We start from the raw sequence: 19,173 nt of genomic DNA, 5'->3' as shown, positions 1-19,173 counted from the left end.
TTCACAATCGTTGGGATCAAATTTACTCTTCGAAGTTTGAAGAGAAAGATGCCGCAGGATCAAAGTGCATGAGAAGAACAACTCACCACAGTCTGCTGATGACAAAACAAAACCTATTATTATCTGCATTAAAATGGATTTCAGGACCAAAACTGAGTCGAAAAAAGGGCCTAAATTTTAACATTTCTTGCACTGGATGGTGCTACTACTCGTGATTACAATTACCAACTCTCTTCAATGCACAACGTCTTCGGATGTAAGATAAACGCAACGACGATCGATCGAGACACCGTTTCATCTGTTTACCATCGATGTACTATAATAATTTTAATAATTAAACATAAAAGAATTTGCTGATGATAATCATAATAATAATAATAATAATAAAGAAAAAGGAAATTTTTAGACTAGCTAGATTTATAATAAATACGATATTTCTTCGCGCATTTTCCACTGTTAGCCACTGTGTTGCTGCACACTCAGAGCATCGAGCGACGGCAGCTCCCCCCCGTACCCACCTTCATACTATCGTAGTACTATTTTCAAATCTGCATTCGTTTTCTAGCCGAAAACAGTGACCACCGAATGATTTGAACCAAAGAGAAGGCGAGAGAGCGAAAAGGTTAAATACATTTAATAAAAATGAAAGAAAAAAAAAACGCATTTTAATCGCTGCGCAGTGATCTATAACAGACAAATCGACTCAACAATGCACGTGCACATGGGCAGGTAAGTTTACCATGTCCCCTGCCCATTGGACAGTTGCAATAGAAAACTGATAAAAAACGATAAAACTCTGTAGTATTATGACGAAGTTCTGCTCGTGCGCTCATGCATAGCAGCACGGCGCAGGGAGCGAAATGAAGAACGTATCCTAGTAACCGGTGAACATTAGACCGGAATGGGGAAGGGGACTCGTCGTTCGTGTTTTAAGTGTCTGTTCTCTGTTCCGTTCAACCGCTACCGTTCCTCTATTTCCCTTATCACCTACACCAAGAATATATTTGTGAAATTTATTTCACACTGTTAATCGCAAATTAAGTGCAATCGAGATGTACGATCGTTCCGTAATCATTCATCACAATGCGCGTGTTAATGCCTCTCTGTGTAACAGCTCTGCCTGTAGCTGTTTCCCTTTGCACGTGCTGGCCTTCCTGCACGCAGCGTATCCTCGCTTGACCATCCGCTAGTAAAATGGATTTCCTTTTCTCTGCTCCGACACAGCTAGGTCGCACGATTATTACAATCAACGTCCCTCGTCCTACTATCAGTGATGTTTGTGATCGATATTAATTAACGTACGTCTCTCCGAAGCAGTGCTAACCGAACGAGCGGAAATGCGGATGCTGTTGTACGGGGGAAAGTATAATTATTGCAATGATGATAATAATAATGATAATAAAAATAATAGGATAATGATAATGCACGTCACCAGCATGACCGCGATAGAAGGGGAAAACAAACTTATACACGATACGATATTAGCAACTAAACATTATACCTTAAACGTGATTATTTCATTCGATCGGACGAGAAGTTCGGGTCAATCCTACACCGTTGTTTTAGATTCAAATTCCTGTATGAGCAATCTATTTGGGGAGGCAGAATGCAGAATCGACCCCTTATCGATAGACCTCCCAGTCCTTCGCTACCTAGTAGGGCTCTCTCTATCCTTCTCTTTCTCACCCTCTCTCTCTGTCTATTTCACTGTCTCTCTTTCAATCATTCATTCATTCATTATCTGTTTTCTAGCACCTTACTATTTAACGTTTTTCTTCTCTCCCATTTCCTCCGTCCCTTGCATCGCTCAATCCTCAATTGTATCCGATGTGGATGAAGTATTTTCCTTACCTGACGTTTCTGGACCTACCTGGGAGTTAGTGTGCTGCGTGTCTAACAGTGGTTGTGTTCCAGCCATCACAAAACCACCCTCACCGCTACTACTACTGCTGGTTACACCAATTCCCTGCGGTTCCTGCGATTCGATTGGTTTCTTTTGCAACTTACTACCAGCTGGTGACTGCCGTCCAGTGTCGCCATTATCGCCTAACTTACGCCGCGCGGCTACTTCTTCAGCTGCTGTCAGTGTTTCATCGACTGCGGTTTGACAGCCAGCACTGGTGCTGCTACTGCTAGCTACTGTGAGATCGTCACCTTGCTCCATACCTTCTGCAGCGCTGGAAGTCGACATAGCTGCTCCCATGGATACGGCGGTGGGGCTGGACTCGGGCTTAGTGGGCGGGTTGTTGCTGGTTGCATGGTTTTCGTGTAGTACTTTTCCACTCGTTTCTGACTGCCGTTCGACCGTTTCATCGTGCTGCGGCTGGTGGTGGTGGGACTTAGCATTGTTGGTATCGTTCGCATTCTCACCCTCGTCATCGTCCAAACACTCAAATATTAGCTCAATATGGCTCTCAATGTCTTTCACCAAATTACGCAGGTACTGTTCCTGTTGTTTTTGCTGCTGTTGCTGGTTCAGGTTCTGCTCACTGGTGGTACCGGCGTCCAATGCCGTGGGTCCGATGATATCATTCTCACCCGCTGACTGTTCACCGGCCTTTTCTGCTTCCTTTTCCCCACTACCAGGTGACGACGGCTGTATTGGTTGCGTTGCTTCGGAAATCGCTGCAGCCGCCTCGGGGGCTGGGTTCTTCGACGAGGTCGGTTGATTTCGTGCCTCATTCGAGGAGCTTGGGCTTTCTGCTCCGATTGGCTGTTTTATCACGCCACCACCACTACCGCCAGCACCAACTGCAGCACCCACGGAAGGGGTGGGTTTATTTTGTACCGTTATTTCAATCGAGGGTGGTATGGTTTCCTTTAGCCGCGTAGCTTTAGCCAACGTCGTCTCGGATACGCTTGCCGCCGCTGCACCTGCTGCGGAATGTCCCGTCTCCGGTAGCACTTGGGCGGCAGACACATTCCCACCGGAGGATGGTGATCGCACAACCGGATGTATCGTTATGTGTGGCACTGTAACTTTCCGCTTTTTCGTTGGTACTTCTTCTAAAAATAAGAAGCAATCATTAGATTTTTTGCACTCCCGATGATGTCCCATTAGCATCCTGCAGGTTGTTGTTGACAATTTGCCTGCTTTGTAGGATCCACTTACCGTCACTGTAGATTTCATCCTTGAACTTTGTTAGCACGGCATGCAGCGAGTTCTGCAGCGCACCCTTGACAGAGCTTGGAATTCCCGTGCGCTGGCCAATAATGCGTATCGCCTGCAGATCGCCGCATATATCCTCCAGATTGTTCTTGTCCGGCAGCAGCTGACAGATGGATTCCAACAGGCGTGGCACCACAAGACGAGATTTTATCTAAAAACACACACAAACGCATTGTAATTAGGGATTTGTTCAGCAAAAGCATCGCGGTATTGCCGAGAGATTTACCTTTGGATAGTAGATTTCGATAAAATTCGCTATGATGGGATCATTGAGCGAAAGTCTTTCGTCTCTCAGTATGTTGTCGATGTAATCAATGAGCAGTGGATTCTTGATGAGCATATCAGCATATCTGCGACGGATTTCGATAGAAAAGGTGTTGGAGATGAATATCTACATCCTGCCCCATTCCTCCCCAGTTAGGCCTGCGAACTTACCGGTGTGTTGTTTTGTTGTTATAGATCCCAACCCAAAACTTTGCAAAGATGTTAAAGTGCAGCACTACGCCTTCGATTCCGGTCAACAGCGACAGGTGTACCAATGGTTCCGTAAAGTGGTTCGATGTAACCGCCACGCGGAACATTATGTCAAGAAATTCGTGGTACGGTCGATAGAACAGTTCAAGTGCAAGATCAAAATCCTTGTCCAAACCCTGCAAAACAGAAACAAACAAATGACAGTAAAATCTCTTCGTTTCGCCACCGTTAATGAAGTAGGCACAAATCCTAACCTTTTCACAAATCTGTGACTGTGGAATGTTCATCTGCACCATTGCTTTCGGTGGACGGGGCGTATTTTTTGACACCGGTGGCCAGGCGGCTTTCATTCCACGCCGCGGAAAGTACGAACCGAGCGGCCCGATGGACGAGGCAGCAGCAGCAGCGGCAGCTGCAGCTGATGCAGCGGCTGCATTGGCCGTCGCCGCCGCGCTACCGCTTCCGGCACTGTTTGCCTGATGAATTAGGTGATGCACGTGCGGTGCATGGCAGCTCGTTAGCAGCGGTACCAGCACCGTCGTAATGATGTCCGGCGGAGCACACTTAACCAGTTCCTTCAGCACCTCCAGCGCCAGGTTACGCATCTCGGGTGGATTGAATGTGTTCAGCAGCGTTGCCAATCGCCGGACGGCATCCGGCAGTCCCTTCATCAAGGCCGGCTGCGGGCGCTTCTTCTGCTCGCGGCTGCTTGCCCGCAGGGTATTGATCAGCAGTATTACCTCCGTCAGCAGTTCCTGCAGATCGCCGTACACGTGGCACGCCGTGGCCTCGTGGTACATCGAGTGCAGCGTGTGCAGCGCGTCGAAGCAAAGCGTTATGCCGCCGTTCAGCACCACGTACAGGCGGTCGTCATCGTTGTCTACGAGAATGCGCAGCGCCGCTATTAGCGTACCCCAGGACACCCGCGCATCCAGTCCATTCAGGTAGGCAGTTAACGTCGTCCGCCGGAAGATGGTCACGTCGCGCTGTTCGGCCTCGCTCGCTTCTGGGTGTCGCTGGGCAAACAGCGTCATCAGCCGGAAGAGCTCGTCGACGGCTAACGGGTATTGGGTCGGATGTGGCGTGATGTTTTTGAACGCCCATTGCAGGTTCTGGTGAGCGGCTAGCTGTCGGGTCAGCAGGCGGCTTTGCTGGCAGCACATTCGCAGCAAACCATAGTACACTGGTAACATTGCACGGTTGTAAGTCACTATTTCCGTATCGTCATGGTCAGCTCTACAAAATGAGAAAGATATGCGGCAATTAGACAGACAAATTGTGATGCCTTACTGAAAACCACTTCGTCAAAAAGTATTGTATGAACCTAACATATAACAACAGATCGTTTGTTGTATATTTTGTATCACTACTAACTGTCAAATTTTCCAGATTTTATTCACTAACGGGAGCAAGACAAGCTTTAAGTACTCACAAAATGTAGTTAAATGCAATGTTCCTCGTTATGTCTGGACAGTTTGCTACGAGGCTCGCATTTTCTGGACAGTCAAGTGTGGCCTGATACCAGAACGCAAGCAACGCTTGCTTATTGTGATGTGCCGGTACAGCCGGTTCCGACAGTCTCGGGTGAAATAGGTCCCACAGTGCCCTCAAGTGTGGTCCAACCTGTAACGATGAACGGGAAAAGATGGCACCAGAACCTCATTAGTTTGCTGTTCGCTTTCGTGTTAACCATTCGAACTGGTGCCGTGAACGATACTGTACCATAAGCTTCTCCGTCTTGGACACCAAACAGTAAGTTAGAAGATTAAAATACGCGGTAAACTTGCTCGTGCCGTGCACGTTAATGTCGGTGTAGTTGCGCGCCGAACGAAGCAGGAGCAGCAGCATGTTCAGTATAGTGTGCAGAATAAGCTGGGCTTCGCAGGAGATTTCGCGATGCTGAAACACGTGCATCGATAGCTTGTGGTGCGATGTCGCTCGATAGTTGTTGCGGAAGCTTTGCGAAGGCACTAGAGATACCAGCAGATAAGCGGCAGCATTCCGGACCCGTGCGTTTCCGTGTGCCAGCAGGAACCGCTCCACCCAGCTGTCGGCCGACTGGAGGATCCAGTTGTGGACGATCTTGTTGCGTGGCGCCTGCACGGCCAGCCAGTCCAGGGCCGACTGCGGACAGTACTCGGCCGCATCCCAGACACGCTGCAGGACGAGCTGCGAGAAGCACGGTAGCCCCGACGGACCGCCGGAAGATTCCGTGAGCAGGGTAATAAGCTTGAAAAATGGCCCGCACAGCTCCGTGTGCTTCGTGACGGCGGTGAACAGCATGGCTATGATTTGGCTAGCGAGCCGCTCGTCGCATCTACACAGTGCGTGGATTAGATGGCGCGTCTGCTGCGGGTTGATGTTGTCCTTGATTTGCTGATACAAGAACGGGAATCCTTTACCACCGGCGATCGCATTGTAGTCGCGGGCGGAAAGATGCAGCCGCAGATCCGGTCCTCTGGACCGTTCCACTAGCGATGCCACTAGTGCAATCATTTTGTCCAACGAAGCTGGCCGCGATTTGTCCACCGTTAGAGCTTCGTCCGAAGAATTTTCCTCATTGTCCGAATTGGCGTCCATCTGAAACGGCAGTGCAAAAAAACATGGGTAAACGTTATTCAGAACAGTCAAGGGCGCATGCATTCACATCCACTTACGCATTCCTGCCCTTTGTGACCGAGGTAAAAATCGGCCACACTTCGTATCACGTTAATGCGCAGCAAAAACAATGCCTCCTCTTCGCCCATTCGAGAAAACTCGTACAGCAAGCCGAAGAACTCGGACAGATGTCGCGAATGTGCTTTTGCACCGTGCTCCATCAACATGATGAGCGATTTGATGAAGCGCGTCACGCACGACACATTGCCGATTATTTCATTTCCGTCTAGGTCGGTTTCTGCCTTCAGATACAGACTGCAGTGACTTTGTCTGGGGAAGATACAAAACGAACCGCAGCGATGTAGCAAACGCAACTCCGGCACAACGCGTCAATTTACACTCATACACTACCTTAAACGCTGTATTACATGTATCACCAGTCGCTGGAACATCTGACGAACCATCTGATTTGGACATTGTATTAGCACCTGTACAGGCCACCAAGGTTCGGCGGACATATGGCTGAGAAACCATTCGCACGCTTCCTGGCTGGCGTTGAACTGTTTTGTTAGTAACTCTACCCATAACACCATCGTTGGCTATGGATACAGATACAGGAACAGGGAAAGCGAATAAGTAAGTAAAATGGGTTCCGCAGAGAGGGGATGATGATAACGCACCTTTTCCTTTGCATGTATAAACGTTTCGATAAAAAACGACACTGACAGTTGAGCCGCGATGCACGTTATATCCGGTAGCGCCAGCAGATTTTGCGGTATCTGGCCACAAATTTGCCACATAAAGCTAAAACAGAAACCGTAACCAAGCATAAATTACCATTGCACTAAAATCCAATGCTTTGTGTTGGTGCATTTTACACTTACTTAAAGTACGTGTGCTCGAAGATGTTGCGGTCCTGCAGGAAGTGCCGATTATCCTGCCAAATCCACTCCTCTAGCTCCTTAGATAGGGGCCGGCGGCGGAGACGTTTGCTCGAGTGGTTGATTCGATTCACCATTACCAGCCCCGAATTACCGGAACTTCCGCTGCCCGAACTGCTGGAACAACCGGGCGAGCTTGAAGCCTGCAGTACGGCGTGTGTTGCAACGGCGCTGAAGGACGATCCTGGCCCACCAGGCGTTGGTCCGACGACGGCTGCCATAGGCAGCGCGATGTTACCCCCCACGGTGGCCGTCAGAGCCGACAGGGATGATATCGATGAGTACGAGGATGGTGCCGGTTCCGGAACGACGCCATGTAGCATGGCTGAAGGTGACGTTGCAGACGATGTCGATCCCTGGAAACCGATGACCGATGAGGCTGCTACTGCAGCTGGCCCTGGCCCACCCAGCACGCCCAAGCAGGCCGATACCGGTGCCGTCGAGATGGATGATCCTGCCAACGGTGGCACGATTACCGGGTGTAAGGGCGTGGACGCGGACACCGACGACGGTACACTTTGAGCACTTGGCACAGTGGTGGGAACTGTAATCGCTGTGGGAGCGGCTCCCGCTGAAGCAACGGAAGCGGTCGACGCGGTTGACGTTGGCGACAGTGAAGCAGTGCTGGCAAGGGATGCGGTCGTTGGCGTCGGGCTGACCACTCTGGTGGATGTCACCTCAACTTCCTGCTGCTGCTGCTGCTGTGATGATGTCGTTGATGGTATTCTAGCAGTGCTAGCGTGCTTAGTATCTATATCACATTTACTTAGATTATTACTTTGTTTAGCTACTTCACTAGGTTGTTGGATGAATTGTTCAGTCTCTTGATCACGTTCGTTTCTTGCTGATGCCGGACCTTGACCCACTGCTGTAGCATAGACAGGCTGATGACAATCCTTCGATGGCCCCAGGTTCGATGGCAACGGGTCTTGCGCTAGGACAGCTTTGCTATTGGTATTCGGTGCCGCTTTAAAAGAGGGTCCACCACTAGTAGCTGCAGTCGACGCTGGCAAAGGCGAGGCCGCCGAAAACGACGCTTGCGCCATGGAAAATGGAGTCGAACTGAAGGAAGAACTTTGGGACGGCATGGTGGCTTTTCTGTTCGAGAAATGGCCACCGTCCGTAAGCTCTGGCGTTGGGTCTTGTTGCTTGCTGGAACTTCCCCTTTCCGACACGCCAGCGGATTTGATCGGGGTTTTAGTGGGAGACCGTCCGGAACTGCCAGTAGTTGCATTATTTAAAGTTCTTTTATCGCTATCGACACTGCTGTTTGATGCAGTAGAGGATCGTTTCTCTGCCGAAGGTGCAGACGTGGCGCTGTTCGTGGCTTGCTGTTCTTCTGCCTGGTCACGCTGCACGTTTTTGCCCTTGTTCGAACGCCATTCGTAGAACAGCATGTACGCGGAGTTCGTTTTCTCGAAGCTAAAATCCAAGTATTTTTCCGCCACCGAGTCGTACGTTTTACTCTGCAATTGAAAATGCACGAGGGAAGAAAAATATCAGACAATTAAGTTACATATTCTGGCAAACCTATAGTGTGATGGACGGGACATATGTTTCTCGTACCGATCCGGAACACTTACCGTCATTTCTCCACCAAAACATTCAGCCGCAATTTGCGATGGATCGAACAACTTCACTTCGGCATCGTTGAAGAGAAACCAGCGTTCCTGGTGGTTCGGATCGCCGTCCTCGTTGCGCTCCTTGATAAAGCTGTAGTAATGCCCACCGTCCGCATTGCCTGTGTGAACCGTTACGCCGACAAGATCGTACTCGTAGTGCTCATTGAAGTCTTCCGACTCTTCCTCGTCCATCGTTTGCTGCTGCCGCTGCAGGTCTCCATTGCTGCTGTCGCTAAGGTTACCGTTCGATGAATCATTCTTCCTATCATCGGCACCATCCTTCTCGTCCGAGCTAGCATTCTTCATCTCAACGTCTTCGCTCTCTTGCTGCTTCTCTACCGCCGGTGCGGGGCCGTTCGTTTTATTACCACCGTTGCCACACTCACTGCCTGTGCTCATCAAGCCGGTGCTGGTGCTGCTGCTGGCACTGCTGCTACTATTATCGTCCAGGCCGGACGTACCGGCAGGGTTCACCTCTCCCGTGGCGGACGATTCGCTTACGTTGCGCGAGTGTGATCGGCGCATCTGCGATTTTCGCTTCTCCTCCTGGTAGTGGTGCGGCATGAGCGTTTTCTCCACATAGCCCGACATGTCCAGCCGCATCGGGAAGGAAAAGTGCGTGTTCACCTTTTCCTTCAGCATCGTGACCATGTTGAACGTGTAGCGCATCGTGTTGAAGCACAAAATCTGCGGTAGCTTCTTGAAGCAGGCACGCTTTTCGGCGCGCACCTTCTTGCCGCACTGCGAACAGGTGTACATGTTGTCACCCTCGAGCGTATCCTTGACCGTAACTTCGTCGAGCGATTCGTGCAAATTGCGCATATCTGCCACCTGGCAACGGACGGTGTAAAATTCTTCCAGCGTTCTACTCACATGCCCACAGTCCTGAAAAAGAAACAATAAGGAGGGAAATATTATTACCCGAGGGATGCTTTAAAATTATCGACTCAAAACAAAGATTGATTCTTGCTGCGCCACTCGTTTGAGTGCAGCAAATAGTTTGGTCAATCTTCAGTTTTGGTCAACAATTTTTTAGTCAAACATGCGATGGAAGCTCATCTCAATGCACGCCCTTACAGCGCCATTGAGATGAGTCACTGTCTCACGGTGTTGTGCGGGCGCACTCTTTGTGCACTAAAACTCACTAAGGACACAACATTATTGCTGATGACACCGCAAAAGATGCGCTTGACCAGATTCTTCAAGTCCGGCGTCATCTCCTCCAGCTTCGATACGAGATCGATGAAGAACTCTGCCATATCCTTCTGCTCGCCCGTGTTCAGCGGTTGATGGTCCATCTGATACACCCGGCAGAACGATCGCGGACAGTACGCCTTGCGTTCCGACTCCATCAGGTAGGCGAACATGCGCTGCAGCTCGCACAGGGTAGCCTTATGCTTCTGCGGTGCGTCGGTCGAGATGGACAGGATGGCATCTCGCGTCTGGGGCGTCATGAAGAGATGCTGAATGCACGACGCCATGTAGCAGGTGGCGCCGAGGTTCGTCAAACCGACGTAGCCACACTCCGAGCGTCCCTCGTCCTGCGGCCAGTAGTCCCACGGGTAGGGCGAGTGCGGACCGGCACGATGCTGCTGCATCAACTTGCCGTGCAGTAGGAGATAATTTTTCGGCGCATTGCGACACATCTCCACCAGCAAATCGTAGGCCGCCGCCCGTGCAGCGTGGCTCTTACACTTTGGCTTTTCCCGGTCCTCCGGCGAGGGCAGCTCGAACAGGCAGCAGAACACGCTGATCATGAACTCCTGCCCGACGAGGCTGTACTTGAACGCGGGATCGAACTTTAGCAGGTTGGCCATCAGATTGAGCAGCCCGAACAGTCCATCGTCGGGGCTGCCGTGCCGGCTCTCAAGATAATCGCGCTCGAGAATGCTGCGCGCCACCTGCTGACACATATCGTCCAGCCCAATCGCATCGCGCGGCTGCAGCTCATCGCTCGCCGAGTGGCCAGCATTGCCCCGTAAAAGCTCGGGCGAGAGTGCGTCTACCAGTCGGCACAGCAGCCAGAAATAGTCTCGGCAAGCCGGACCGTACGGTTCCTTTGTTTCGTCTCCCGCCGACAGGAGCGCGCCGTAGATACCGCCGCCCGGTCCACCGGTCAGCGATTGTGGTTTCATGTTTTCTGCCAGCGGCAGCAGTGCCACCAGCTTCGAAAGCAGCGGCGCCATCAGCTCGTAGTACGTTTGTGCATTGCCCAGGCAGAGCCGGTAAAGGGCAGCACAAGCCTCCCGCCGTACGGCCGGCTCGGGATCGTCCAATATCAAGCGCTGCAGCCAGAGCGAGTTTGCCTCGATGGTCCAGAGCAGCCGGCGCACCTCCTTGCACGAGTGCGCATAGCAGACGAGCAGATTCATCGCGTAATGTATGACCTGCGGCCGACCGAACAGGCCCGTCTTGAACAGGTTGGGATTGACCGGAAGCGATTCCTCGTTCAGGATCGACGCAATGCGCTCGAGCGTTGGCCGCGGTTCGAACAGGGCAAGTGTGTCGCGATTTAGCGGTGGAATCAAAATCGCATTCCCTTCCGCTTCGGTGGCCTTCAGCTCATCCATGCCCAGCAGACACATGATGCGCAGCAACGAAGCCAGACAGTCGTGCCGCCACTCGTTCAATTCGCTCTCGTCCGATCCGTCGATAGACTTTTGCAGCACACCGGAGAGGAAGATGCGATACAAGTGGGCCAACCCACCGCAACGCATAAACTCATCGCTCCACTCGACTACGCGCGACGAACTGGCGCAGGATTCGTTCCGATCGGCTTCCCCGTCTCGGTTGCGCTCAGACTTTTTCGGTTCATCCACCTGCACGGGGTCTTGCTGAGCGTTTCCTGTATTCGCCCCTTCTGGCTCACATTCAATCGCTTGCTGCGTTTCACCTGTTCGTTGCTCTTCTGGTTTGCTCGTAGCCCCGTCGCAGTTCGGTGTGTTTTCCTTATTTTCCGCACTCTCGTCCGCCCTGTCCTTGGCCAGTACGGCCGAGCGTTCGTCCTCACTACACAATGGCGTTGGTTTCACTACACCCGGCCCTGGTGAGGTGGGTGCAAAATCCACCCGTTTGCCGCCCTTCGATGGCGATCGATTGCTGGTTGCTGCGGCAACGGACGTTTCCTGCCTTGGGGTACCACTTTGCTGTTGCATTTTCAGCGACTTGGAAGAGGAAATCTTCAGCTTTAGTTGATTCTTAACCAACAGCGTTTTGGAGCTTGTCCCGGCCACTCCCACCGTGCCACGATTATTTCCACCCTCGGTGAATGGAACCTGCTTTAAGTGCATCACGCCACCGGGCCCGCTGCCACAACAATTGCCCACAAACTTCGATTTACACAGACTCTCCACAATGTGCAGGGCGTACATGAACTTTTGTAGGTTGTACGGATCAAGAATTTCCTCCAGCGTGTAACAACCACCTAGTAGGGGATCTGTTTCCTTGACAGAGCCTTCCGCACTTTCGTCACCTCTCTGCTGTGGTAGCTTCGCATCGCCCAACTCCTCCTCGCACTGTTCGTCCGTTTTCGGCCGAGCTGCACATTTGAAGGACAGATTTTTCAGCGTGCTGAAAAAGGAAGGGCACGTGGGCAGCATCGCGAGTATGTCCCAGACGCGACGCGACAGCAACTGTGCCTTGGTGTTGGGCTGGCAGCGCTCTCCCGTGGTGCTGATTTTCATGTCGCCCAGCGTTTGCATCAAGCGGAACAGCTGCTCAAAGTACGGTGGCTTTAGCAGCAGCAGCGTCGGCAGACAGTCCTTCGGGGGCGGTGGCTGCATGGAAGGATTTTCGCTCTGCTCGCGCCTTCGGCCACTGCGTCCGCCGAGCGAAACGTACACCATCTGATTATCTTTAAAACCCACGTCCGCCAGACTGCGCTCGTCGTACTCGGACGTGATCTCCTGACCCTGCGTGATGATTCTCAGCGGCCCATCGTTTAGCAGCAGCCCGAGCACCGGGGCCGGACTGCCACCACCTGCACTGTTCTGCTCGCCCCCACTGCCCGGAGTGCTGGTGTTGTTGGCAGGGGCTGTTTTCGCCTGCGGAGCAGCTTGATACTTTTCCCACCACTTGGCAATTTCCGCCTTCAGGTCGGCCACCAGATCGCTCGCGTGCATGTTGAGAAACGATTTGTCCGGCACGCCCGCCGGCTGCAGCACAATTCTAATCGGCGGGCCGGGGCCCTCCGTGCGCAGAGCACTGTGTGCCCCTATGTCTTTGCCTTCGAGGGCCCAGCGACGCAAATGGTACGCGTATCGTCGCCGGAATGTGTCGAGATGCGTGTTGAGCAGCATCAGCGCACGCTGCACGCACATCAGCGCATACTCGGTGGCCGGCCCGTTGTTGTCCGAATGTTGATTCAGCTCCTCGACCGCCTGCGACAGATGGTTCATACACTGTGCCACAAACTGGTGCTCGTACTTCAGCTGCTTCTCCATGTAGTAAGTGTTGATGTACTGGATGGCCGACAGCGACACGTCGGTGTTGGTTGCCCGCAAAGCTATCTTCCACAGGTGCTCCATGCCGACCGTGTCCGTTTCACGATCGCGCTCGCCACCGTCAACCGGTTGGCCGAAAATTTCCTCCCGACCGAGGGTGAACAGCTGTTGAAACAGGCCCAACGCAACCATCGAAATGCCTTCCGGTTTCAGCTCCGAAAGGCGCTTCAGATACAGATGCTGTATTGCGTTTAATCCGAGCGCATGGGTGTCGCCGCCCTTCACCTGGGCCTGCAGCCAGGAAAACAGACAATCGCTGCACTCTGGATCGTTGGCCAGACAGGCCCACAGGCTGTCCACCTGGTTCAGCGTCAGGCGAAAGCTTCTCGGCGAACCGACGTCACTAAAGACGGACGTGAGGAACTGCAGCCGCACCTGGATCTGGGTTACGTGCGAATAAAGCGGTCCGCACTGTCCGGTGCCGTCGGACGGTGGTAGTACTACACTGGCTGCGCCAGCACTGTTTCGAAACGTTGACGTGTAGTGTTTCAAATTGTTGAAGAAATGAAACATCATGCGATGCTGTCGTTCCGACCACAGCACCACCTGGTGCGTGGTGACGTCGCGGAACTGCTGGAACGATGCAAACAGCTTGGGCAGCAGCTTCAAGCTCGTCACCACGCTACGATTTTCGGCCAGATTTTGCAGACAGCCTTCGATGAACCGCGTGCGAATGTGCTTGTCCGTGTGGAAGCAAAGCAACGTGCCGAGAACTTTCTCCGCCTCCAGTGCGATCGATTCGCCCAGCTGTCCCTGCGCGCCGTTCGAGACAAATTACAGCATTAGAGCATTGGTTCAAGCAAAACATAACGAATCGAAGGAAAACAAACTTGTACTTACAATCTTATCATCCTGAAGCAGATCCCACAGCAATGTATTGCCCGGAAGGCACACATCGGGGAAGCGGTAGGGCGTACCGATCATCATCGTACCTACGGGACCGGCCGAAGCGGCAGCCGCTGCTGTTGCCTGCAGAATGTCTTTCGTCTTCGTAGATCCCCCTTTCCCCATCTTTATCGCTCCATTGTTTGCCCCCATTCGATGCATTCCGGGCGAGTGCTGATGGGGCAAATGTTTCATCATGCCCATTCCGGCGGCGCCAGCGCGTAACGGCGACGGGCCGGCCACCGTTCCAATCGAGCGCGGTCTCGAGATGGGAAATCCTTGGTGCAGCGATTCGGCACGTGCCGCCAACTGTGCCAGCTCCTCCTCGCACGGTGAGTCTTCGTCGTCAAAGTCGGCCATGTTCTTTTCCGACTTGTTGCTCATCGGCGACGAACAGCTGCCATCGTGGTCTGCCGCATCCGCCGCATTCAGGAAGTTGATCAGCCGACCCTCCCCCATGGCGCCCATGAAACTGGATACATCATCGCCGAGCGATGCGACCCCTGCCGCGCCCATCAGGCTGTTACCGGCACGGGCAACTAGCTGCTGCTCCCTTTCGCTCATACCAACGATGCCTGGACCGAGCGGGCCACCATGGTGATGGTGGTGATGATGGTGATGCTGCTGCGCCTGCTGCGCCTGCTGTTGCTGCTGCTGCTGCTGCTGTTGAATGTGGCGCAACACGGATGTCTGCAGGTTGTTATCGCTACAGTCGCTGTCCGGTAGCATTGCAGCGAGCAGATCACTATCCTCCACGTCCGAAACGCTTTCGTGCAGCTCTTGCAACTCTTTGCGCGTGAGTCCGCTTATTTTGCGACGTTTTTTGCGCAGCTTTTTGCGCATTAAAAACGCCTCATCCATATCGATGCCATCGTCACTGCTCGTACCTTCCTCGTTGAACGTGTTGATCGAGCGTGTCATTAGAGGAATTCTTCTGTAACCGAATCGTAATTGTTCGTTTTAATTGTGTGCGCTTTGTTCACAACAAGTAACTGCCTGTACTTACATTTTCTCCTTATTTCTCTGAACATTGTAAATATCTGGTTCTACCTTGATGCTGTCTGTAAAGTTTAATTTAAAAGAGATCCAAATTAACCCAATCGCAATCAAAATAGTTTCCTCCCCCAAGAGACTTACCATCCGTAGTTTCATCACAACAAATTTTATGGCGCGCCTGCTTGCAAGGAGGAGCCCCATTGTCGGATTCTCCCTCGCGATCCGGAACCATGCCCAGAATCGGTCCGGGCGGCTTATGGCCACCGGCTACCACCACCGGCACCACCGATGATGGCACATCCGGATCGGAACTGTCATCCTCGGGATGCTCGTCCTCGCTGTTGGTGCCATCGACGCTAACGCTGTTCTCCGAGCTGGATGGCAGCTCGTTATAATCCCCGCGGCCCGTCGCAATATCATTTATGGTGTTGCCAGCCGACTTGCTCATATCGATGAGCGTTTGCCGCGAGCAGTCCCGCATCCATATCAGCTTCGTCAGTGCGGACGTAATGTAGATACTCTGCTCCGTATGCTCCTTCGGGTCCAGCCGGCACAGCAGCGAGTACAGGTGGGTCGCCGGTGTCGGTGCGAGGTTCTTCACCAACGAGGGCAAGATGTCGTAGATCGTCTTCGAGCAGTGCTTTAGCTGGGCCGCCTGCCACATCAGCGTGATGTGCTCCTCGGTGATCTGGTTTTCGACCGCTAGAAAGTTCAGCACGATGTGCGACTGCTTGATAACCTCCACGTGCAGGTTCGGTCCGAACAGGTGCGAGATGATCTGGTTCTCGGACAGCCAGTTGGCCAGCTTCAGCCCGACTGCCTCCACCTCGGACACGGTTTCCGAGGTGCAGATGTCGTTGAACATGTTGATGTGCGCGTTGATCTGCGCCATGCCCGCCAGGCGCATCGTCAGCGTGGAGGAGGTGAAGTACTTGAACGCTAGCGCCAGCCCCTCCGTGTCGAACGTAATTTGCGAATCGAACGGATCCTTGATGGCGGTCCACATGAAGTCGGCCATCGATTTTGTGGCCGGCGACCGGAGGTCCTGATCGGACAGCCGGCACATGTACTGCAGCACCTTCACGCGCAACGGGATGAACAGCTGCATGGTGGAGCGGTAGTTGATCCACAGCTTAATGTTGGAGCTCGTGGCCGTGATGGCATGGGCCGTCGAGACGGGCAGTCCGGGCTGGTCAAAGCAGTGCATCATTGCCTCAAAGCCGCCGTAGTTGCAGAACAGCGAAACGTTGCGCAGCAGGAAGGCCGAAATTTCGGTCTCATGCAAATCGCAGAACAGGCTGAGCGATTGCACCTCCTGCGGTGAAACGTCCTCCAGGCGCGTGTGCACACTGTGCTTGTACGCGACGTACAGGGGGAAATTTAGCAGGAACACCTTCGACACCAGAATCAGCAGCTTCTCCACGTCCAGCAGTGTCCACTGTTCGTCCATCGTGTGTTGGTTGCTCGTAACCGCGGACTGCTGCCTTTCGGCATGTCTTCCGTCATCAGTGGGCGCATGCTTCGATCCAGCACCCGCCTCGCCAGCACCACTATGCTCTGCCTCCTTGGATGTGACATCCGCCTGGCCACAGTCGGTGCTGTCCGTTGGAGACTTACAGGTTGGTGCCTGACCATCGGTTCCCGTCTTTTCGTTCCCATCCTCGGCTGTTGCATTGCTGCCACCCGGGTCCGATGCACCCGACGCCTCCGACACATTCGCAGCACCGGGCAGTGTCTGTCCAGCTCCGGTCGCGCTCGCCGATGCCTGCAGCTGGTTTTGTGCCAACAGCTTGCGAATGTGTTTCAGCTGGTGCACGGTAAAACAGATTATACCCTGCAGCACCAGGTTGAACCGCTCGAAGTTTTTCACATCCCGATAGCAGCACATACACTGCCTGTTCGGCCACGTTTGGATGTAGTTGAGGACGATTTCCACCTCGCGCTTCTGCAGGAACACCGGTTGATCGGTGTCATTGCTGCCGTGCAATCTGGACTCGTCTAGAAAATGGGAAGAAAGCGAGAGCAAAACAAGAAGGTGAGACACACGCATCGGCCGGGAAAGCGTTGCAGACAACATGTTGTCTCAGCGCCTCGTTGTTTGGCTGGGGACGACAATGGTGTTGGCCACCAACACCGACAACGGCCCCAAGCTGTCAACGGAGTGTGTCGTGCCAGCCAGCGTACAGCGTGCACGGTACTTACACGAAACAAGAAGATTCAGAAACCCGGAGCAAACATCGCACATTTTCGCAGTCCCTTGTTTTCCCCGCACGGAGGCTTGTTGCTAGCGTGTACTGTTTCTCCGCCGATGGGCACCATCCGAGAGGGCTGCGGGTCGGTTCTGTTTGCCACAATGTTCGCCAATTGCAACGTAATATGAAATATTTTTTCACTCTATACTAACTCTCTTGCTGTTCGGCAGGAGTTCTTTCACCACTTTCTTTCTTCCTATTTGCTGCTGTCATTCGCTGTCAAACTCTTGTTTCTTTCATCGCCGTTGTCTTCGTTGCCGCTTTGTACCGCTCGCTGCTGATGCCTGCCTGTTTCTGCCTTCCGCTGCGCCACCCTCTTCCTAACGACGACGGCGACGACGACGACGTCGAAGATCACTATGTTGCAGGTTCCGCAAAGTCTGCTGGCGAGCGAAACTTTCGCAAATACTACCACAAATGTACGCACATGCACCGGCACTAGCACTAAGCCAGGACAACCAAGATCCCACGGCTCATTCAAACACGCACCGGAGAAAACATTTCTCACTCTACTTGCAGTGGGCAAGACATTTTCCGTTCAAACCTTTTTTTTCCAGCCCGTGAGTCTTATTCTTCTGCTAGAACTGTGCTGTTGTACGCTCTTCCTGTTACTTTCGTGCACATGGTGTACTCGCTTTCATTGGTGTATCGCTATCTCTTCTACGCCTCCTAACGGGATATGGTGAACTTCTTGGAATTTACTGCGCTGTTGTCTTCTTCCGACAATCTGCCTGTCTAAAATCAAACGTCAAATCGGTTGCATGTTCGAATGTTGCTGTTTTCATTTTCAAACATGTTGCTCGTTGTTTCATTTAGTTACCCTCGTGCTGATGCATAAAAAGTAGTATTTTGAAAATCACTTTGATTTAGAATGCATTTTGACCCTGAAAATCTAGGTATAGTATAATTATTCAAATCAAACTTGAAGAGAAAAAAAAACCTAAACATTGGTTTGACATTTCGAAAACGGGGTTTGATAGCTGTGGAATGCTGCACACTATTCGTTTCAATTTCAATTGACTTGTTTTGAACCAAACCTTGTTGTTTACATTTTGTCACGGGCATATTTCCGGACAGAGAAGTGTTTATTTTTTCTACATTCCTCGTTATGTTCCGTTATGCACTTCTATAAGGGGCAATTATTTTATAGAAAGTAAGCCTCTGTAAAGTTGCGGAATTTTTCGGAACGGAAAAGACGAATAATCGGAAGGTGTGCGCTGTTCTGATTCTCGAGCACGAATGCCGTTTTATTCTGACGTTTACGCCTACGATGCTTAAATGTTAACGTATACCGCGACCAAGGTGTTTATGTTTTTTTGAGGTGTATTCACATACAATTTTCGGTTTCTACACCTCTGAATATGGGACTTTGCAAACATAGGTTTGAACGAACATAGGAGGATACTCCCTTTCTTGACAAAATAGAAGAAGAAGAAGAAGAAGAAGAATATTATTTTGCTTTACTTCGAATTTGTTACAAGATTATAAACGTTTAATGATATGGCGTTGGGATGGATAGATTGGTTTAAACAGTTTCATGCAAGGGAAACTTGAGTTGTTAGCAGTGTTGCGAACGGTGACGTTCATCGACATAAAATTGTAAACATTCATTCGATTTGAAGCTTCCCATTCCCATCTCTCTCTGTCATTTGACATTCCCGTCAAAAAATGTCATTTGACATGAAGACATTTTCAAGATACATTCATTTGACATTCGCCAACTTGTATGAATCG

At 51.8% G+C, this 19,173-nt stretch overlaps 1 protein-coding gene across 3 annotated transcripts; it reads right to left on the bottom strand.

Moving 5' to 3' along the window:
• Positions 1-292: 292 nt before the first annotated feature.
• On the bottom strand, positions 293-18,153 carry LOC120896528 (ubiquitin carboxyl-terminal hydrolase puf). 3 transcript variants are annotated; one of them, XM_040300714.1, is made up of 17 exons: positions 17,390-18,153; positions 15,329-17,185; positions 15,198-15,252; positions 14,147-15,125; positions 9,950-14,059; positions 8,766-9,689; positions 7,126-8,648; positions 6,922-7,045; positions 6,653-6,840; positions 6,301-6,571; positions 5,366-6,223; positions 5,076-5,266; positions 3,898-4,879; positions 3,605-3,819; positions 3,396-3,519; positions 3,113-3,320; positions 293-3,003 (listed from the first exon to the last, which is right to left on the bottom strand). In XM_040300714.1, the coding sequence occupies exons 1-17, from the start codon at positions 17,430-17,432 to the stop codon at positions 1,808-1,810; spliced, it is 13,848 nt and encodes a 4,615-aa protein (XP_040156648.1). In that variant the 5' UTR covers positions 17,433-18,153; the 3' UTR covers positions 293-1,807. The 3 variants fall into 3 exon arrangements, with proteins under 3 accessions (XP_040156648.1, XP_040156645.1, XP_040156646.1); XM_040300711.1 differs by having other exon boundaries at positions 293-3,006; positions 17,390-18,151; XM_040300712.1 differs by having other exon boundaries at positions 293-3,006; positions 14,147-15,122; positions 17,390-18,151.
• Between the last annotated feature and the right edge of the window lie 1,020 nt (positions 18,154-19,173).

This window comes from Anopheles arabiensis, chromosome 2, assembly GCF_016920715.1.
Source record: "Anopheles arabiensis isolate DONGOLA chromosome 2, AaraD3, whole genome shotgun sequence".
Classification (NCBI taxonomy): domain Eukaryota; kingdom Metazoa; phylum Arthropoda; class Insecta; order Diptera; family Culicidae; genus Anopheles; species Anopheles arabiensis.
This window is presented reverse-complemented; position numbering and strand designations above follow the sequence as displayed.